We start from the raw sequence: 19,372 nt of genomic DNA, 5'->3' as shown, positions 1-19,372 counted from the left end.
GAGGAAGGCTTTCTTATCTCTCCTTGCTATTCTTTGGAACTCTGCACTCAAGTGGGTATATCTTTTCTTTTTTCCTTTGCTTTTCGCTTCTCTTGTGTTCACAGCTTTTTGTAAGGCCTCCTCAGACAGCCATTTTGCTTTTTTGCATTTCTTTTTCTTGGGGATGGTCTCGATCCCTGTCTCCTGTACAATGTCATGAATCTCCGTCCATAGTTCATCAGGCACTCTGTCTACCAGATCTAGTCCCTTAAATCTATTTCTCACTTCCACTGTACAATCGTTAGGGATTTGATTTAGGTCATACTTGAATGGTCTAGTGGTTTTCCCTACTTTCTTCAATTTAAGTCTGAATTTGGCAATAAGGAATTGATGATCTGAGTCACAGTCAGCTCCGGGTCTTGTTTTTGCTGACTGTATAGAGTTTCTCCATCTTTGGCTGCAAAGAATATAATCAATCTGATTTTGGTGTTGACCATCTGGTGATGTCCATGTGTAGAGTCTTTTCTTGTGTTGGTGGAAGAGGGTGTTTGCTATGACCAGTGTGTTCTCTTGGCAAAACTCTATTAGCCTTTGCCCTGCTTCATTCTGTACTTCAAGGCCTAATTTGCCTGTTACTCCAAGTGTTTCTTGACTTCCTACTTTTTACTTTTTTTTAACTTTCCTACTTTTTACTTTTTCTGTATCTTGGATATTGTAAATGATGCTGCTACATCGCTATATTGCAATGCTGTAGAGGAGTGCATATGTATCTTTTCAAATTAGTGTTTTTGATTTTAGTGGTTCTTATTTATGCTCATTTCCCCCCTCAGATAGCATGTGCATCTCAACAATCTAATTGGTCCACAACTCCTGTAAGGGCTATATTGTGTCAGATATTTCTTGGGCATTTCTCTCAAAGCTAACATAATTAGGACCTATGGGAGATTATTAGTAGATAATTGTTGAGTTGAATATTAGTTTATCATTTTTTCTAAAAATACCTCAGCAGTGTAGCTCTTCATATAAATTTCAAAACTTCTTTGCAAACGTAATTCCTCTGAGCCATCTAATAAGCATAAAACAAATGGCAGCGTAAGCCTCTTTTGCAAGATATTCCCAAAAGTAGTTCTATAGGCTTAACAGTTTCCATAATATGTAGTGAAATGTTCAGCATAATATACTCGGAAATGCAAAAACTATCAGGATTTTTTTTCAAACAGTGACAAAGGCATAGCTCATGTTCCTTTCAAACTCTTTCAGCGTCCAGCAAAGGGACCCATTGCGGCTGTCTGAAGCAAGGACTTGGGTAAAAACAACAGAGAGATTTTTTTTCTGAGTAACAAAATTTAGAAATGATACTTTCTTCTCAGATTATATGGAGTGTGTGATAATTATGAAGTGTCACAATACAAACTCCATCTTCAATACTGAAAAGCTGTGGTTTCTGTTTACATAATAGAAGAATTTCATAAACACAAAAGAGTAAAGTTTATGGCAGTTTGTTTTAGCCAGAACCGTTATAAGCATCCAGCATTTCATCAATAATTTACTTTTTAGCATGTGTTGAAAATCCAAATGTGATTGTCTGTTATGAATAAAAAGACAGTAACAGCTTTGATAAATATGGAAGAGCATTGCTCTGTGTCCCCATTAGGTGGTCAGAAGAGGACATTTAGGGAAAGAACGTCGGTCAGTGGAGCAGATGGGAGCTTGTGAAGTCCAGACACAGCAGAGGTTACAACGGGGGCTTTGCAACCAGACTAGAAAGGTAAACAGGATTTAGGTGTGGTGAGGAAGTCAGTGGGGCTTCCCCAGTGGCTCAGTGGGTAAAGAGTCTGCCTGCAATGCAGGTGATGTAGGAGACTTGGGTTCGATCCCTGGGTTGGGAAAATTCCCCTGGAGAAGGAAATGGCAACCCACTCCGGTATTCTTGCCTGGAGAATCCCATGGACAGAGGAGCTGTGTGTGATTTAAATGTAATTGTGTATTCTTGAAGTTTGATTAAATTGATCATGGAGTTTAAGAAGAAATATGAGTGAGTAGGGCAAAAAGTAGAAAATCATCTGGCATGTTATGCTCACTGAGTCTGGCTGGGAAGAAATGTTCAAACTTGGATAACTGTGAAAGTCTTTCAGCCTTCTAGGTGAGATCAGAAGTGAACTGAAGAAAGCACTTCTTAACAGGCTAACCTAAGAGATAATACTTTTTTCCTCCTTTCACTGTTATATTAGAATTAAGTAATGTTGGGAGTGGGGAGAAAGGAGAGGAATCTTGAACTGATAACGTGACAAGGCAAATCAATGAATTATTGCTGAGTATTATAGCAGTTCCCAAAGTCAACTGAAAGGTATGCATCCATGTGTGTGTTTTAATTGATATAACCAACAGAAAATGGGAGAGAACTTTTAGTCTGAACACAATCTAGTCAATTTCTTACCAAAATCCAAAACATCAACAATTCCTCAGTGACTTATAATAGGACCCAGAATTTATATAGCACATAACATTCACAATATCCAGGATACGATTCAAAATCTTTCTACACACATCCAACCAGGAAAATAGGACCAATTCTCAAGGGGAAAAGATGCCAACCTCAAAATGGAATTACAAGACAAAGATCTCAAAGCAGTGATTATATCTATGCTACATAAGGTCAGAGTAAGCACATTGGAAATGAATGTAATGACAAAAAAAATTCTCAGCAGATAAATGGAAAATAGAAAAGGGAACCAACTGAAAATTACTGAACTGAAAAATACAATATCGGAAGTGAAAAAAAAAATCACTGGATGGACTCAAGATCAGAGCGTAGATGATAAAGGAAAGAGTAAACTTGAAAATAGAATAATGAAAATTATTCAACAAATTAAACAGAGAGATGAAAGACTGAAAAATAAAAACAAAAACAAAACACCAGTGTCAGGTAGATAACTTCTAAAGATCTAACATAGAGTAATAGGAGCTCCATATGGAGAACAGAGAGAGACTGGAAGAAAAAAATTTTTTTTTGCATTAAGATGTGACTGCAGATGCCCCTGGCATGCTGGGCCATCTCCCAAGAGGGAGGCCAGGACTGTGTCTAGCAGCTGTACCCAAGGTGACATGTAGGAGAACACAAAATGGGGAAACCTCCCTTGCCTGCCCCCCCGCCCCCCTCCCCCCCCACCACAACCTACTTTTAGACCTTTTTAAAAGTATGAATGCTGATTTTTGTCTGGGCCTTCTTGGGGCCTGAAGTTTGTCAGGATGGCTCAAGTTCTCCAGCAAGCCATCCTGGCAGTTGGAGGCCATTATCTGCAGAGACCACGTTGAACCCTGAGTCACTTTGCAAGGAGACTGTGATTTTGCTGTTATTTCCTGAAGGTTGCAAGACCTGTCCAGCGACCTTACCCAACCGGGTGATTTCTCAAGAATTGTAGCAATAATCAGAAGCCCTCTCTAGGCATCAAATGTAACAGAAATTTCCTCTCCTTTGATGCCTCCATCGCTGCAGGCAGATCAGACGAGGGTTCTCTCTCTCTGGCATTTCATCCCCACTTTATATTACTGAAGCTGCTTTGATAATTCTTATAGAAACTGGGGATTGTTACTTCAGATCGTTAGTGTTCCAGAAAGCAACCCTGGCCCAGTGGTTCCATTCATCTGGGACCCCAGGGAAGGCTTAAGTAAAACTTCTTTTTCCCTATCATGTCCCAACAGGCTGTGGGTCCAAGGACTCCAGAAGCCTCTGTGAACCATTTCTGTTACTGCTACTGTCCCATGTTGGCCGTGACGCGGCCCCTGGAATCCCAGCCACGGCCCACTCAAGAGACGAGGTGGTGTACGCCCCTTCACACCAACCTTGGGGTCATTGACTGGGGAACCGTGGGGGCTCTGGCCTCCTGGGAAGTTTCACGTGAAGACCCAGTCTCTTTCTGGGAATTTTTCCAGTGAAAATCATCATTTTTGCACAGGAGATATTCTTGACTGTCCTTCTGGGCAGCCTCACAATTTAAATGTCATCCCCAAGTTTCCTGCTGGGTACCACTTTCCAGGCATGGGCAGTGGGGGTGAGGCCTAGCTGTCTCCCAGCGTCCAGTCCCGGGGAATCTGGGGCACACGTGTGGGAACCCGAGCTCAGAGCCCAGGCCTGAGTGTGTGTCGCTGATTTTTTTTTGTACAGGTTCACTGAGGTGTCACTGACATGTGATAAACTTGACAGCACATATTAATATTTAAAGTGCGCAGCCTGATGACTTTGATTGTGTGTATCCATCCTCCCAATCATCACCTCATTCAGGAAAAAGAGCACACCCACTACCCCCAAGGTTTCCTCCTGCCCCTTTGCAGCCCCTCCCGCCCACCCCTCCCTGAAACACCTCACACACTGTTACAAAGTTGAAGACAAAAACAGGAAACAGGAAAGCGACTCTACCCATTGGACAAGTCGGCTATAACCCGGCTCCAAAACAAGGTAAGGAAATTAGAAGACAATTACCGGCCAATTTTTCTTTCGGACCTAGATGTGAAAATCTTCAATAAAATGCTGGTTAGTTGATCTCCTCAATTAGGGAAAAAATATGACCAATTACAATTGCACCCCAGACTCCCTTTTTCTGATTCTCCTGTGTGTTATATATTTTTCACCGAATCTTTGTTCATTTTCCAGTTTTCCTTCCAATTTCCTTGCAGTATTCAATTTGGCTGATACTCTCATTTTATCCTGACATTGGCCGAGCAGCTTGGCTGTTTTCTCATAAGCTCCTGGAGGGGAAATGTGTCCTGGAGGAAGAAAGGATGCTGGTGGGTGGCAATCACCCAGATTTCAAAATGAAAGGAGCAGAGGAGGAGGGAGGTTGTGTTCAATTCCAGTTTTCTTAGATCCTTTTATTGCTTGTCAGTCTTGTGAATGTGTCTCAAGAAATACCACTAAAGGACCTGGTATAACTTTGTGTCAAAGCTCCGGAATACAAAGGCTGCTTCTTTGATCTGGAGGTTAGGGCCTAACAATTCGGGTTTCTAGGGTAAGGCATTCGTTTTCTATTCCCTCAGTCTGGGCAGCTGTCTTTAGCACGACTCATGGTATTGAGGATGTGACACGTGGTGAAACGTCGAACATCCATTTATCAACAAATATTTATCACTTAAGTGTGAACTCAATTAAGTGTGAAGTTTGTGAAGATGAAAATGAAGACAATGCTCTATTGTTTGCATCAAGAAGCACACGTGTGCCTTGTCTGCTGTGCGTGTGCTCAGTCGTGTCCAAGTCTTTGTGACCCCATGGACCGTAGCCCACCAGGCTCCTCTGTCCGTGGGATTTCCCAGGCAGGAATACTGGAGTGGGTTGCCATTTCCTTCTCCAGTTAAAACACCATAAAAGCAAGGGCTACGTTGGGGTTCAGTGGGGGTAGAAAGGGATGGGAAGGCTTTAAGATCTTTGCAGGATCTGCCATGGCAGCACTTGAGGAATGACTGCCCAGCTTGCAAAGTGCTTTCACTGTGGTAATGGGAAGGCTGGGGATGGGGTGGGTGGGGCGTGGAGACAGCTGTCCAATGGACACAAAGGGCCCCCAGTGTGGAGTACCGAGAAAGGCTGCAAACTGGGCTGGGCCTTCTCGTGGAGAATCCAGAAAGCTACCTCATGCCCGTCTCCAGCCCATCCCACCACAAAGGCCACCACTCTGATGTCTGTGGCCACATAAGGTAGGTGTGTGATTAAAATTGTACTATTCTACCAGTTTTGCAAAGTGGTTCTCCCATTTCACACGCCCACCAGCAATGAGAATGCCAGTTATTAACGGGGATATTCTTGTGTTTACATAGTGCTATTACATTGTAGTTTAATTATCATTTTCCTAAGGGCTGATCGGAGAAGGCCATGGCACCCCATTCCAGTACTCTTGCTTGGAAAATCCCATGGACGGAGGAGCCTGGTAGGCTGCAGTCCATGGGGTCGCTAAGAGTCAGACACGGCTGAGCAACTTCACTTTCACTTTTCACTTTCATGCACTGGAGAAGGAAATGGCAACCCACTCGTGTTCTTGCCTGGAGAATCCCAGGGACGGGGGAGCCTGGTGGGCTGCCGTCTATGGGGTCACACAGAGTCGGACACGACTGAAGCGACTTAGTAGTAGTAGTAAGGGCTGATAGTGTTGAGTACCTTGCCGTGTATAGCAACCATTTCTATACTTTGGCAGAATGTTAGTTCAAGTCTTTTGGCCATTTAAAAACATGAGTTGTCTTTATTTTTAATTTTTAGGTATTTGCTGCGTCAGGTCTTCGTTGCAGCACATGGGGTCTTCATTGTGTCATGCAGGGTCTTTCGTTGCAGTGCACACACTCTTTAGTTGTGGCGCTCTAGCTTAGCTGCTCTGCAGCATGTGGGATCTTAGTTCCCCAACCAGGATTCGAACCTGCGTCCCTTGCAATGTGGATTCCTAACCACCAGGGAAGTACCCGCCTCCCCCCTTTTTTTCTTTTTTTACTCTTGAGCTTTGGCAGAGGATGTAGAGTTCTTTACATAGCCTGGGTGTAACATGTGCATTTGACACACACACAATTTTCTCTCAATATGTGGCTTGCCTTTTTGTTAATGATTGTTGTCATTTAGTCGCTCAGTTGTGTCCAACTCTTTGCGACCCCATGGACTGCAGCACGCCAGGCCTCCCTTTTGTTCATTGTCTCCTAGAGTTTGCTCAAACTCATGTTCACTGAGTCGATGATGCATTCCAACCATCTCATTCTGTCTCCCCCTTCTCCTGCCCTCAATCTTTCCCCGCATCAGGGTCTTTTCTAATGAGTCGGCTCTTCGCATCAGGTGGCCAAAATAATGATATATTTGCTTAAAATCTTGTGGATCCAGATTGTCAATTATTTCCTTGTACAGCTGAGTGTTTGCTGTCCCATGGTACTGTGATGTGCTGAGGGTTACGTGGGAGAAAAGCCTGTTCCCAGTTTGTCATCTGAGGACATGGAGCCAAGAACCACAGCAAAGCCCACTGCTGTGCCGTAATAAACACGTTGTACAAATGCAGAGCAACTGCTGAGAATGAACTGTTACGGCATTAAAGTTCATGAATAAGATGACAATGTGTAGAGTCCACATGTGATTATTAGTTGATAAAACTCAGATGAACCTTTGGCGATGGTCTCCCTTCCCCCAAGATCTGTCTGGCCTGTCAGGAAAGGTGTCATTTCTTGCTGGGAAGATGAGACAAGCAGATCTGGGGGGCCCCCAGCACCCCAGGAGCTCCAGATTCTTTTCCATCTGCTCGTGTGCTCTGCTGTCAAAGCCCATTTGGCAGAGATCTTTGGAACTCAGCTAATGTACTTCGTCACTTGTTACAGCCAGCCAGATTCCAAATTGATGTAGTGGAAGAGATGGCAGCTGGGCTCAGGCAGGGTGAGAACCTTCCAGGACGGCCAGCAGAGAAAGCACACACTCCCCAGTCTAGAGCCATGGGAAGGGAGAGTCCTCGGAGCAACTAACCGGGGGCCTGGGATGACAGCTTCATCAACCATGGAGCAGGAAATGTGGATTTAATTTGCATCCCCCTAGTGGCACACGATGCTGAGCATTTTAAACACGTGGTTACTGGCGATTTGTATATTTTCTTTCGTGAAGGATCTATTCAAGTCTTCCCCCATTTAAAGAAATTAGGTTGCCTGTCTTTTTTTTTTTAATGAGTTCTTGATATAGCCTGAATATTAGTCCTTTGTTAAATATATGCTTTACAATTATATTTTTCCCAACCTGATTTTTATATAATAATCTTGTACACCATGACCTTGCTAAATCATCTTATTAGTTCTATTAGCTGAAGGTACCTTAGGCTTTTGTATATAAATGATCATATTATTTGCAGATGGAGACTATTTTATCTCTTCTAATCTTTATGCCTTTTTATTAGCTATTGTTCTTGCCTTTGGTATATGGTAAAATGTTGAGTGTAAAAAAAATCATGAATGAGTCAAATATTCTTTTCTGTATCTATTGAAACTATATATATATTTTCAAAAGCACATATTAAAAGGCACTAACTCAAACAAGTTTAGTAAATAGCTTTGCACAAACATCCACCATTACCCCAGTGCCTATAACATCACCATTTATGATAGATGGCAAAGACTGGGCTCAAAACACAAACCTTCTGACTGTAAGGCTCCTTTTCTTTCACCAGCGCACCATGGTGTCTTCGGACTAGTTGAACATAAGACATCTCATGATGATGCTTTTGGTTTTTTCCTCTTTATTTTTATGAATAAAATGCAACATACATATTATACTTGGCAATGAAACTGATGGGATGAAAGAACATTAACTCTTGAGATGGGAGACAACATAAAAATTGGCATCCTAGGGACAACATGACTTTTCAATCAAATCACATCATTTCCAAGAACAGCTGGAAAATACCTGAAAGAAAAGATGTCATTTTTAAATTAAGGTGGTGTGTGTGTGTACAACTGTTGAAAAATGTTTGAACATTTTAATCCATGTCATATTATTTTTTATTAAGTGACATGTTTATGAAAAAAAAAAAAAAACAGCTGAAAGTGCCAGACAGAAAATAGAAAACTAGAGTCCCAGAATATATATTCCTTTCAGATGTGTAATACATTTATGAAAAACAGTTGAAATATGTTTCATAGAAAGAAGGGGCACTTTAATCTCACGTGACTTTCAGTCAAGTGCAATGTGGGGAAAACAGCTGAAAATGCGTGAAATTTGATGAAGTGAATTCCTACATTTGAAAACCTGTGACTCCACAGGGTTAAACACACAAGACGATGACTAAAGGACAGATTCTCTCGGCCTCTACAACACACATCACAGTTACAGAGTATTTTTGGTTTTAAAGCTTTTGCTAAAAATATTTTACATCATTAAATGCATATTATTAAATGTACATTGAAAGCTAACTGAAGTGACTTAAATAATAAGATCAGGGACCATTTGTAACAAAAATTGTTAACGTCCGTCATTCCCCCCCCCAAGGAAAGACAAGTGAGGTAGTTTATACTGTATATACATTGTAAAGAGATTAATATTCCAGTTTGTTCAAAGATCTCCCCTTGAACTCACTGAACTCATTGTTCAGTGACCTGTAGAATCATATCCTCAAGGGAGCTGTTTAGCAAAGGGATCTTCTTTTGTAGACTGGAGGCAAGAAGGAGCGCGTTCTAGTGTTTTTTTTCTGAATAAGTCTTCCTAAAACGTTAACTTTCTCTAACGCTCTCCTAGATGTCATTTTCCTAACTGCACACGAAGAGCGCATGGGACAAGGTGAGGGGGAAGCTACCAAGAACAGAATTTAGAAGCCCAGGGTCTGACTTGTCTTTTGTTTGCAGATACACTATTCATATGTTTGCCTTTACACTATTCATTTTTACAGATGACTGTAACTATTGCCAAAACAACTCTTCATAAGGCAAGTATAGTTTTTTCAACACTTAGGTGACTGCCATTTTTGAGTTTTAGTTGTATGGGTTTGTTTATTCACTAAGAATAAACTCAAGTTTTAAAAAAAGTAATAAAATCAGTAAAAAGAACTTTTTTAACCTCACAAAAATTAGTTTGTGTCTACTGGAAATTCTTCTCTGATTAGTTAATTGTATGACTAAGAATTCAAGTTACATCCAATATATTGGTATTGACATGGGCTTCCATATTATATAGTTATTTTAAAGTTGTCACACATCCTTGAAGGCAGTGATTAATTTAAGATTATTGACTGGGCTGAGCCTTTGACATCTAAACGACGTCACATCTTATCCACATCAAATGTGGATAAGAAATTCAGAAACTTAATTTTTTTAACTGTCATTTTTTAGCCATTTATTTAAAACTAATGACTTAATGGGGTAAATCTTAAAACTTTTAGAAGTCTTCCATCAGTGCTAATGTGTTTTCAGTCAAAAGAAATAAAAATTCCAAAATTAAAAATAAAAAATTGGCTAGGTTGGTGAACTTTCTAAGCACAACAGAATTTACTCTAAATGAGAGGAAATTCAGTTAGAGAAATCAGTCATTGTTTTAATATATACACAGAAGTGTAAGGCACCTAATTTGAAGAACTTCCTTGTATGTGGGCATCAGTTACAGCCATCTTATGTCTTGGAACTTAGCAACTAATACACGGAGTAAAATGCTTACTCCTGTTGTTTGAACTGCAAGAATGATAACTGCATTTTCTCAGACCCTCAAAGTTCATTATGCAAACTCACACGCTGTCAATTAGCCATACATTGAAAACTGATGAAATATAGGAATAAATATAAACCAACAGAATGCATGTTTTTCTTCCACTGGGTTTTCAAGCAAAGGAAATAAAAACTCTCAAATAAACAAAATGAATGGATATTAGCTTTCCACAAAAATGTAACACAGCTCCAATGGGCAGGAACGTTGCATATAAATCAAGGTTTTATAGATATCAAGGCATAATGAGCATGGAAAAGATTTCTTCTAGAATACAGGCTTAAATTATCATCACATTATGTTCTGAGACTTGGTAAGTAGATAAAGGGCTTCCCAGGTGGCACTAGTGGTAAAGAACCCACCTACCAATGCAAGTAGATAAAGTGTTTTCTGCATTTGTAAGCAACTTTGTCTGTTGTTTGAACTGCAAAGGAGAGTCATTTGGATGTTAAATTTCATTAAAACTCACATAAGCTTGTCAAAATCTCAAGCTGTAGATCTAATCCAAAGCACACATGTGGGATAAGTGAGACCTCTATCCCTGTTTCTACATGCTGCAGTCCCCAGAGGAAAGGCAGGGCTCCCTGACCTCTCAGCACATGTCAGATCTGCTCTCAGAATCGTGGAGAACTGTGCTTTCTCACCAACTGCAGGCCTGGAAAAATGGCCCTGTGGGCTTCTGGGAGCAAGTCAGCTTTCAGGTCACCCAACATGCATCTGATTCTAAAGCCTGATGCTAATCCATGGAGCCTGGCCAAGTCTATGATGGATGAACACAAACAAAATCTGTTTTTATAGCATAGGAAGTCTGGATAGAATGGTGTTTTTCGGCACTCTTGGATAAAGAGCAGTTGGATAAAGGCAGTTCTGCATTTGAACACTGGGGCTGCAGAAGTGATTATCTACAGTCATGAAACTTAAAAAACGATCTGTTTGGGGAGGAAAGACAATCTGGGCCTGGCACATGGAGAGCTATTCACTGAGCACCATCATCATGATGAGAAACAGAAGCTCCAGGACTGCTGACTACACCGAAGGTTATGGAAGCACAAGAAAATCCTTTGTAAACCTGACCTTAACTATGTGTTCGTAACAGAGTAAGCTTTAAAAGTATCCGTTCTCAATAGTCCATGATGGGGAAATGTTCACTTGCACCAGAAAGCAGGCAGTCACAACACGGTACAGCATTCAGAACAGTACAGTGGGCTGTACACAGAAGTTCCTCCTCCTCCAATTCAGGAGCAAGTCAGAGCATAAATATTGTATGTGTGACTTTGGAAACAGATTCTCTTTGGAAAGGAGATCTAAATTACTGTTCAGAGAAGAAATTTTTGTGTTTTTTTCTTGCATTCTTATTCAAAAAGGTCTCTATATATATATATATAAAACATAGGTATAAAAAAGTCTCTTCTACCTCCTGTGTTTGGCAGCATTTGCTACGTCGAGAAGTGCCTCTTATCCCCAGGTATAAAGACCAAGCTCATTTCTGTTGTGAGTCAAAGTATCAGAAATGATGAGAGCTCCATATTCTATGCTGGCCTTTCTTCTGGAAGGATCACACCCTCTTTCCTTCACTCTTACCAAGGAACCACCATGAGACGGCTTCAGCTCAGATGGTCAACCAGCTCCTCATCCACGATTCATGCTGACAATTCCGGGAGACACCAGTTGGGCTGAGAAACACTGAGAGGGTCTAGGGACAGACATGTCGGAAGCTTGCTTTTTCCCTACTGAATGTAGGACTCCTTGGCGTGTAATATATGATAGCTGCCATCTTGGGGGGTGATTTCAAACACTCTGTTGGGGTTTAATCACCCATTCTGCCTGGGGATTCACATGATAAACATCCAGTATATAAGCATCCGGATCCAAGCAGTGCTGTCCTAAAAGAAATGAAAATCGGAGAATGTTTTCAAAAAGGCCATACTTATATGCATGGGCATATTTTTGTGTATGGGTGTTGCAAGTCTCAAATAAGGCCAATATCATTCTCTCAGCTAAAAGCAGATTCAGTTTAAAGTTTCCAGCACAGCCAACCTACCTTCCTTCCCTCTTTCCTTTCTTTCTTTCTGACTGTGAAGTACTCCAAACAAACCCCATGTGACACTGTGGGAAAAAACAGACTAACCCCAGGAAAACTGCTCCCCAGATCACCACACCAATTAGAAAAACATGGCAAGAACCTGTTTCAGGCATCAGCTCATTTATATGATGATGATCACTGATGATCATCTATGTGATAATACATGTCCTCTAATTTTTTTTTTTTTACAGATAGTAACTTGACCAGGACTAAAGATGAGCATGAAGTTTCATTTTAGGAGTGGTCATTTCATTTCTCCTGTGGGAAGAAGATCTGGAATAACAACAGAAAGGGGCAAATGCCTTTGAAAATTCTTATGTACAGTGTGTTTGAAATGTGCACTCAAGTCTCAAACAAAATACCAAGATTTCATTGCTTGCTTGACTCATTCATTCAGTTCTCAAGTATTTCTCGAGCCATTATGGTGTCGAGCATTATTCTAAGGGCTGAGGCCACAGCAATGCACCAGACAGGTAAAAATATCTGCCCTCTTGCTTATGTTCTAAAAGTGGTAAAAGGCAACTAGTAAATAAGAAAGTATGATGGGAAGTAAGCCCGATGATGATTAGAACGTGAGAGAACGAGAAAGCCGGGAAGGCAGAAAGAGGATCCCGTCCAGGAAGCTCTCACTGAGAAGCTGAGACACCGGCAAACCTGCCAGGTGAGGGAGTGAGGAGAGGGTCATCCGAGGGAGGGCGCTCTGGGCCCGAGTCGGAGCAGAGGCAAAGGCCCAGGACAAGATGGCTGGTGACCGGATGTGAAGGTGGGTGTCGAGGTGGGTCTGGATGTAAACCTGAGAGAAGGCGGCACCCAGATGCCTCCAGAGCAGGGAGACGGACGAGCTCACCATGGAGACAAGTGCAGAGAGAACCGTCCCCCGCGCTCAGAGGGTGAGAGGATGAGGAGTAACAGGCAGAAGACGCTCAGAAGGAGCGGCCTGGGAAGTGGGGATGGGGGGCGGGGGAGCCAGGCGCCCGGGGCCCTGGACACCAGGGGAAGAGGGCACTGTTTTCAAAGGAGGGAAGGATCAACTCGGGTGCTTATGAAGACAGAAGGAAGCCCTGGATCTCACACCTGAGAGTCCTCTGCTGACCTGGACGAAAGAGCAATTCTGGTGAAGTGTTGAGGTGTAAAGCCTGACTGGAGTGGCTTCAGGAGAGAAGGGGGAGAGACTGGAGCAGATGACCAGCTCAAGGAGCTGTCGTCACAAGTGGAGCAGAGAAATGGGAGTCAACTGGAAGGGGTCGAGAGAGTTGTGTGGAGATGAGCGGAGTTCCAGAAATGTTTATGCAGAGAGAAATGGTGGGGTTGGGAGGGGAGAGCTGACGACAAAGGGGACGATGACCACAGTCCTCATCAGCAGCAGGGACGCGCCGGCCGCAAACAGGAGCACGAGGATTTCATCCCAACCGTGAGGGGCAAGAGGGAGCTAAGGGCACACGCGCGGGGATGGAATTTTCTTTTTATTCCTTCCTGTCCCCTCTTGGGGAAGAGGATGAACCTGGACTGAGAGCTGAACAGTGATGTTCAACCAAAAGGGTGTCAAGACTCTGAAAGTGCCACAGTTTCTCCTTTCATTTGCATGACTCTCCAGAGACGCTCTAACTTTCAGAGTCATCCTTAAAAGACTCAGAAATCTACTCCACATCAACTACAGTATTTACATGCAAATTTTGAGAATATTTCAGGAACACTTTTTAGGAAAGTTACACTATTCTTATGTGAGATTAAAAAAAAAAAACACACACTTTGATTTTGATTTTATATCTAAGAAACTTGTAAAATATGTTTTTATTAACACAATTGTTCAGTGGCTCAGTCGCCTCTGATACTTTGCAACCCCGTGGACTGCAGCATGCCAGGCTTCCCTGTCCTTCACTATCTCCCAGAATTTGCTCAAACTCATGTCCATTGAGTCAGTGATGCCATCCTACCATCTCTTATTAACCCAATAATAGCATCCTGTTTCCTTTAGAGCATTACTCAGAGTAATCAGCAGATTACTCAGTTTCTCTGCTCCAGGAGATGATGAAGGACAGGAAAGCCTGGCATGCTGCAGTCTATGGGGTCACAAAGAGTGGGACCTGACTTAGTGACTGAACAACAACAGAGTAATGAGAGCCTGTAGGAGTAAAAATTATTGACAAATGCTTACCTATATTACCTCCAATTTCATATAACCTTTGGTTCTGGATCTTAATGCATTCCGATGAACCATGACTGAGAAAAGAAGAAAGCGATATAATTTTAACCCTCTTCAGAGATTCTGAGGTAAACCTGTGGATTAAGTAACCATAGCAGCAAACAATTCATTCTGCTTTGAGTGGAATACACCCCACAAATCATGATGACGACTGAAGGGAGGATAAAAGCTTTTTTTGGTCTGTTTGACACAGCGAAGCCTCTGAGGCAGAGAGGAAGACGGATGCAGCCGGGCTCCACAGCCACCCCGGCCTCTCGTCCACGACTGTCACACTGTCAGCTCCACTCGAGAGGGGACACGGTTGCAGACGCATCGAGGCTGGCCAAGGAGCAGCTGGGCTTCACACTGCCGTGTCACGGGCCACATCACTCTCGGTTCAAAAGCAATCCAGCCTCACTTCTGCCGTTGTCAAAAATCGAATGGAGCTCTCTCCTTCGCCCATGCCTCACTTCTAAGCTTGCCCAGTGCTTTGCAAACTAACGCTGACTTTGTTGTATGTCTCTGCCCGATAATGAAAGCAAGTCGGAGCAAATTATTGGCCAATTTTTATTTTCCACCCTGGACTAGGTTGCCAGGATAGAAGAGTCTGGAAAGGCCACTGCTGAGCTCCGGTTCCTTGAACTGTCAGCCTGGTTACTTACAGACATGGTTACAGACTATCCTCTCTCTCCACTGTGAAGGAGAAGGATATGCACCCTCTTTGTTTAGTTAAACATTTTATTTCAGATAGTTGTAGATCTGTATGTAGATATAAGAAAATATACACACATCCTGTGTACTTCTTTCCTGGTTTCCCTGATAGTAAAATCTTGCAATATCTGAGTGCGATGTCACAACAGAAGGGCCCCATGGATTCAGTGAAGCTACAGTGTTTCCTGCTCCACATGGTCCCCCTAGTTCCCACTAATAGCCCCACACCCCGCCCTTGTCCTTATCCTCCATCATTTACCATGACTTAATGTTCTTTAGTGTGACTAAGGCAGACATGGCTCAGCCAGTAAAGAATCTGCCTGCAATGTAGGAGACCTGAGTTTGATCCCTGGGTCAGGAAGATCCCCTGGAGAAGGGAATGGCAACCCATTCCAGTACTCTTACCTGGAGAATTCCATGGACAGAGGAGCCTGACAGGCTACAGTCCATGGGGTCACAGAGAGTCGGACACGACTGAGCAACTAACATCTTCACACTTTCAAGGCGGACATGCAAAAATATTTTGTCAACATCACTCTGATCCTAAGGTTCATTGATAGTAGGTTTTATGACGTTCACTCCACTACATAAACTGTACTTGTTACAGTCATGTTAAAGCCCAGTGGAGCCTGGAATAACAATATTCCTGGAAATCTATCAAGATATATAAAAACTAACTTGCTAAAATTTTTATCCAAATAAAAAGTAAAACTCAATGAGTAAATGAAGCCACCAAGACAGAAAATCTACCTATTTAAGAATCTCAATTGTAGAAGTTCCTTGGGAAAAAAAGCTTTTGTTATTGATAATTCTATGGTATACTTCTTTCTCTACTTTTGATTCTTCAGTTACTGGTGAAGTCCTTAAAGTGACAGGTTCTAATTTTTCAAAAAGGTCAAATTTTCAAATAAAAGATTTGCTCATCAGATAAAAGTCCATCTGCCTTATAGAGACTCTCATGCCTACTCACCTGTTCTCACATTGAAATTTTGCCAGGATGTCTTTGACTTTGGTTTGACTGTTGAGTTGAATGGCCATGGACACCTTGGAGAGAAGGGGCGCGTGGACCCTTATGACGCCCTCTGGCACGTCGGACTGCCAAGGAGGAAAAAGGCAGCACATTTTGTCAAACTCAGTGATTGCACTTAAGACACACGGAAATCAGTGGCATTCCAAATGAGGGAAATGTGGAAACATGACGGGGATTCAGCCAGAACAGAACACTTCTTCCTTTCTTACAGGAGATTCGCTAAACTAAACTTAACCTGGGGTTTTACTTCTGTTACAGGCTTTGGTCTCACTATAACGCCTTAAAATCACAAGAGAGGGGACTTCCCTGGTGGTCCGGTGGCCAAGACTGTGCTCCCAATGCTGAGGGCCCACATTCGATCCTTGGTCAGGGAACTAGATCCCACTTGCTGCAACTAAAGATCCTGTGTGCTCCAATGAAGACTGAAGAGCCTGCGTGCCACAGCTAAGACCCGGTGCAGCCAGATAAACAAATAAATATTTTTTATAAGTCATGAGGGAAGTGAAACTGGGTTGTGACAGAAATCTAATGTTTCTATCCATGCATTTTCTTGAACAATGTCCTAAATAGGCCTACTTGAAGCAGGATTCTGTATTTCAATTTTTTTTAAGAAAGTCAACCTTCTGAAAATTTAAGGATCTATTTGAAACGTGCCTTTCAAATATACCTGTTTCTTTAGTCAGCAGCAATGAACGGTAATCCCAAATTGCATTCCTGATGGACACCGAACTTGACCCCTCAAAGTGTGCTAGGAGCACTGCGAAGTGTGGGTGGCTGGGAGGGGTGTGCTGCTCTCGTGTGCTCTGATGGGCCCTGGGACCTCAGAGCTCCCGTCTGCATGAAACAGTCAAAGAATGGTGCTTTCTAATGGACAGTAAAGTCTGTTCTGTTCTAACTGGATGGAAATTTCCCATTGTTTCAAAATTTTGAGTGTTTTAAATATTAATTATCTATTTAGAGATGGACAGAAAGAAATAAATTTCTATCTGAGGATCTGGCTATACCTCAGGTAATTGCTTTAAATAATCTGTGTGTTATCAAAGGATGGTATTGTTGATGTAGAAGGTTCATGTGATTTGACTCACTATATCCCCTAGAAGAAATATGGGTTGAATTGTGTAGAAGTCCTAAGCCCCAGGACCTCAGACTGTGACCTTGTGGAAACAGGAGTACAATGTGCCCTTAATCCAAGGACCAGTGCACTCCAGTGACCAGCCACTGTACTCTGGTGACCGCTGTCCTTATAAGAGAAGACACACACACGCACACACACTCACACGCACGCAGGGTGAATGCCATGTGAAGATGGAAGCAGAGACTGGATGATGCCTCATCCACAGCTAAGGAAGGCCCAGGATTGCCGGCATCGCCGAAAGCTAAGAATGATGTCAGAATCACACACTCCTTTCACAGCCTTCAGAAGGAATCAACCAAACAACGCCTTGGTTTCAGAGCTTCAGCCTCCAGAACTGTGGGAAAGTAAATTCTATCACGTCAGTCCACCCTGTTTGTGGCACTGTTACTGCAGCACTAGGAAACTATTTTTAAAGGATAAGTTCTTACAATACATTTCTACTATTACCAGCGAGAACCAGGAGAGCATGCAGGAATGGCCAATGCCAGGGGTCGGGAGCTGGGAGGGAGCAGGGAGCTAAGAGCACCCTCCTAAAACACTCTTTGGGGCATCTCACGTCCCTCCTCTACCAGCGCCCCCCAGAAGCCTCTGAAGATGAATTCCACACTCCTGACATTATCGAGACTGTTATAATGATCACAGGCTCCCTCTAACTTTCCAGAGTATTCACTCTTGTGAACAGAACCCCTAGCCACAAATTCCAAGTCATCAGTTAGTTGAGTCCCTGTACCATTCCTTCACATGCTACACTGAAAATGTCAAGTGTGAAGGGATATCATGACCAAAGTTAGACACAGATAAGGTAGATACAGCCAAAGAATATTTTGTAAGGAGTTAATAATTAGGGAGGAGAGAGAATAATTTGTTTCCTTACCATTCTTCTTGTAGAGGGTGATTTTTGCAGTACCTTTGATGTCTTGGGGCTTGTAACCTAAAAAAAAAACACATACACACACACAAAACACATTTAATCTTTAGAATTGATACAGAGAAAACAAGCACGTACTGCTGCTAGAAGTGTAAACTGGTAGAACCTTTATGGAAAACATTTTGGCAATATTTACCAATTATAAAATATATTCACTCTGACCCAATTCCACATCTATAACTTCATCCTACAAATAGTCTTCATTTGTGAGAAATGACATATGTGTAAGTTTATTCACTGATGCATAAACTTTAATAGCAAAAGGTTGGACACAATCTAACTATTCAACAATCTGGGAATATTTAAATAAGTTAGTGTGTCTTTGGAATATCATGCAAAAGAAGCAAAAAGGAAGGCTCTGTGGACTGACGTGGAATAACCACTATGATTCCATAAGTCATTAAAGATGATGCAGCACAGAGTTTCACCTACATTACCATTCATGTGAAAAAGGTGAAGACCGTATCCTCATATTTGCTTGTATGTCACAGCACCTCTCTACAAGTAAATATACCTGTGTGTTCCCGTGCACACACGCTGTCACTGGTTATATTACTTGTCCTCAGGAGGGGAAGTCAGAGCTGACCAACTTTTTTCTACAGTTTCTCCCCTTTCAATCTTTTGAATTTTATAAACTGTCAATGAACTATCAGTCTAAGTCAAGAAGTAAAAATACGATATAGTACAAGAGAACCAAAGAAAGACTATTTCTTCATCTTTAAGTGCTTGCTTCCATGGTATTTATAACCTTTTAAAATTCCACTTAGTTCTATTTATAATTAAAACACTGAAGCAACGGACATGCATAAAGCATCACACAGTTCTTTACATCCACGTTATGTGAGTTGGTGCTGAAGACAACTTGGTGAAATAGGTAGGTATCATGACTTTTCCCCCCAGAGTGAAAATGTAAGAAAATTGAGGCTCAGAGATAGACTTAAATTTGCCTGGGCTCGCAAAGCCTGACCTGACCTCAGATTCAGCTCCACACACATCATACTAACACCATTACAATTTTCCAGAATGAAAACGGCAAAGAATAAGAAATCTAGAAGTCTGTCCCTCCATAAAAGCAGTGAACAAACTGGAAAAACCTGTCCCTGTCATCTTCTTCAGAACTCTAGAAACTAACCCCAAAGTG

At 42.2% G+C, this 19,372-nt stretch overlaps 1 protein-coding gene across 2 annotated transcripts in view; it reads right to left on the bottom strand.

Annotated features, from left to right (window-relative positions):
- Positions 1–8,193: 8,193 nt before the first annotated feature.
- The window catches only part of ARHGAP28 (Rho GTPase activating protein 28), a 139,704-nt gene continuing 128,525 nt past the window's right edge, over positions 8,194–19,372 (bottom strand). For both annotated transcript variants that reach the window (XM_010818945.4, XM_010818947.4), the window contains exons 16-19: positions 18,178–18,234; positions 16,109–16,233; positions 14,401–14,465; positions 8,194–12,045 (exon numbers count right to left, since the gene is read on the bottom strand). In XM_010818945.4, the coding sequence (XP_010817247.1) occupies positions 11,951–12,045; positions 14,401–14,465; positions 16,109–16,233; positions 18,178–18,234 (342 nt within the window). In that variant the 3' untranslated portion in view covers positions 8,194–11,950. The remainder of the gene's footprint in view (positions 12,046–14,400; positions 14,466–16,108; positions 16,234–18,177; positions 18,235–19,372) is intronic.

This window comes from Bos taurus, chromosome 24 (genome assembly GCF_002263795.3).
Source record: "Bos taurus isolate L1 Dominette 01449 registration number 42190680 breed Hereford chromosome 24, ARS-UCD2.0, whole genome shotgun sequence".
Taxonomy (NCBI): domain Eukaryota; kingdom Metazoa; phylum Chordata; class Mammalia; order Artiodactyla; family Bovidae; genus Bos; species Bos taurus.
Note: the sequence above shows the minus strand (reverse complement) of the source record. Positions and strands in the feature narration are given on the sequence as shown.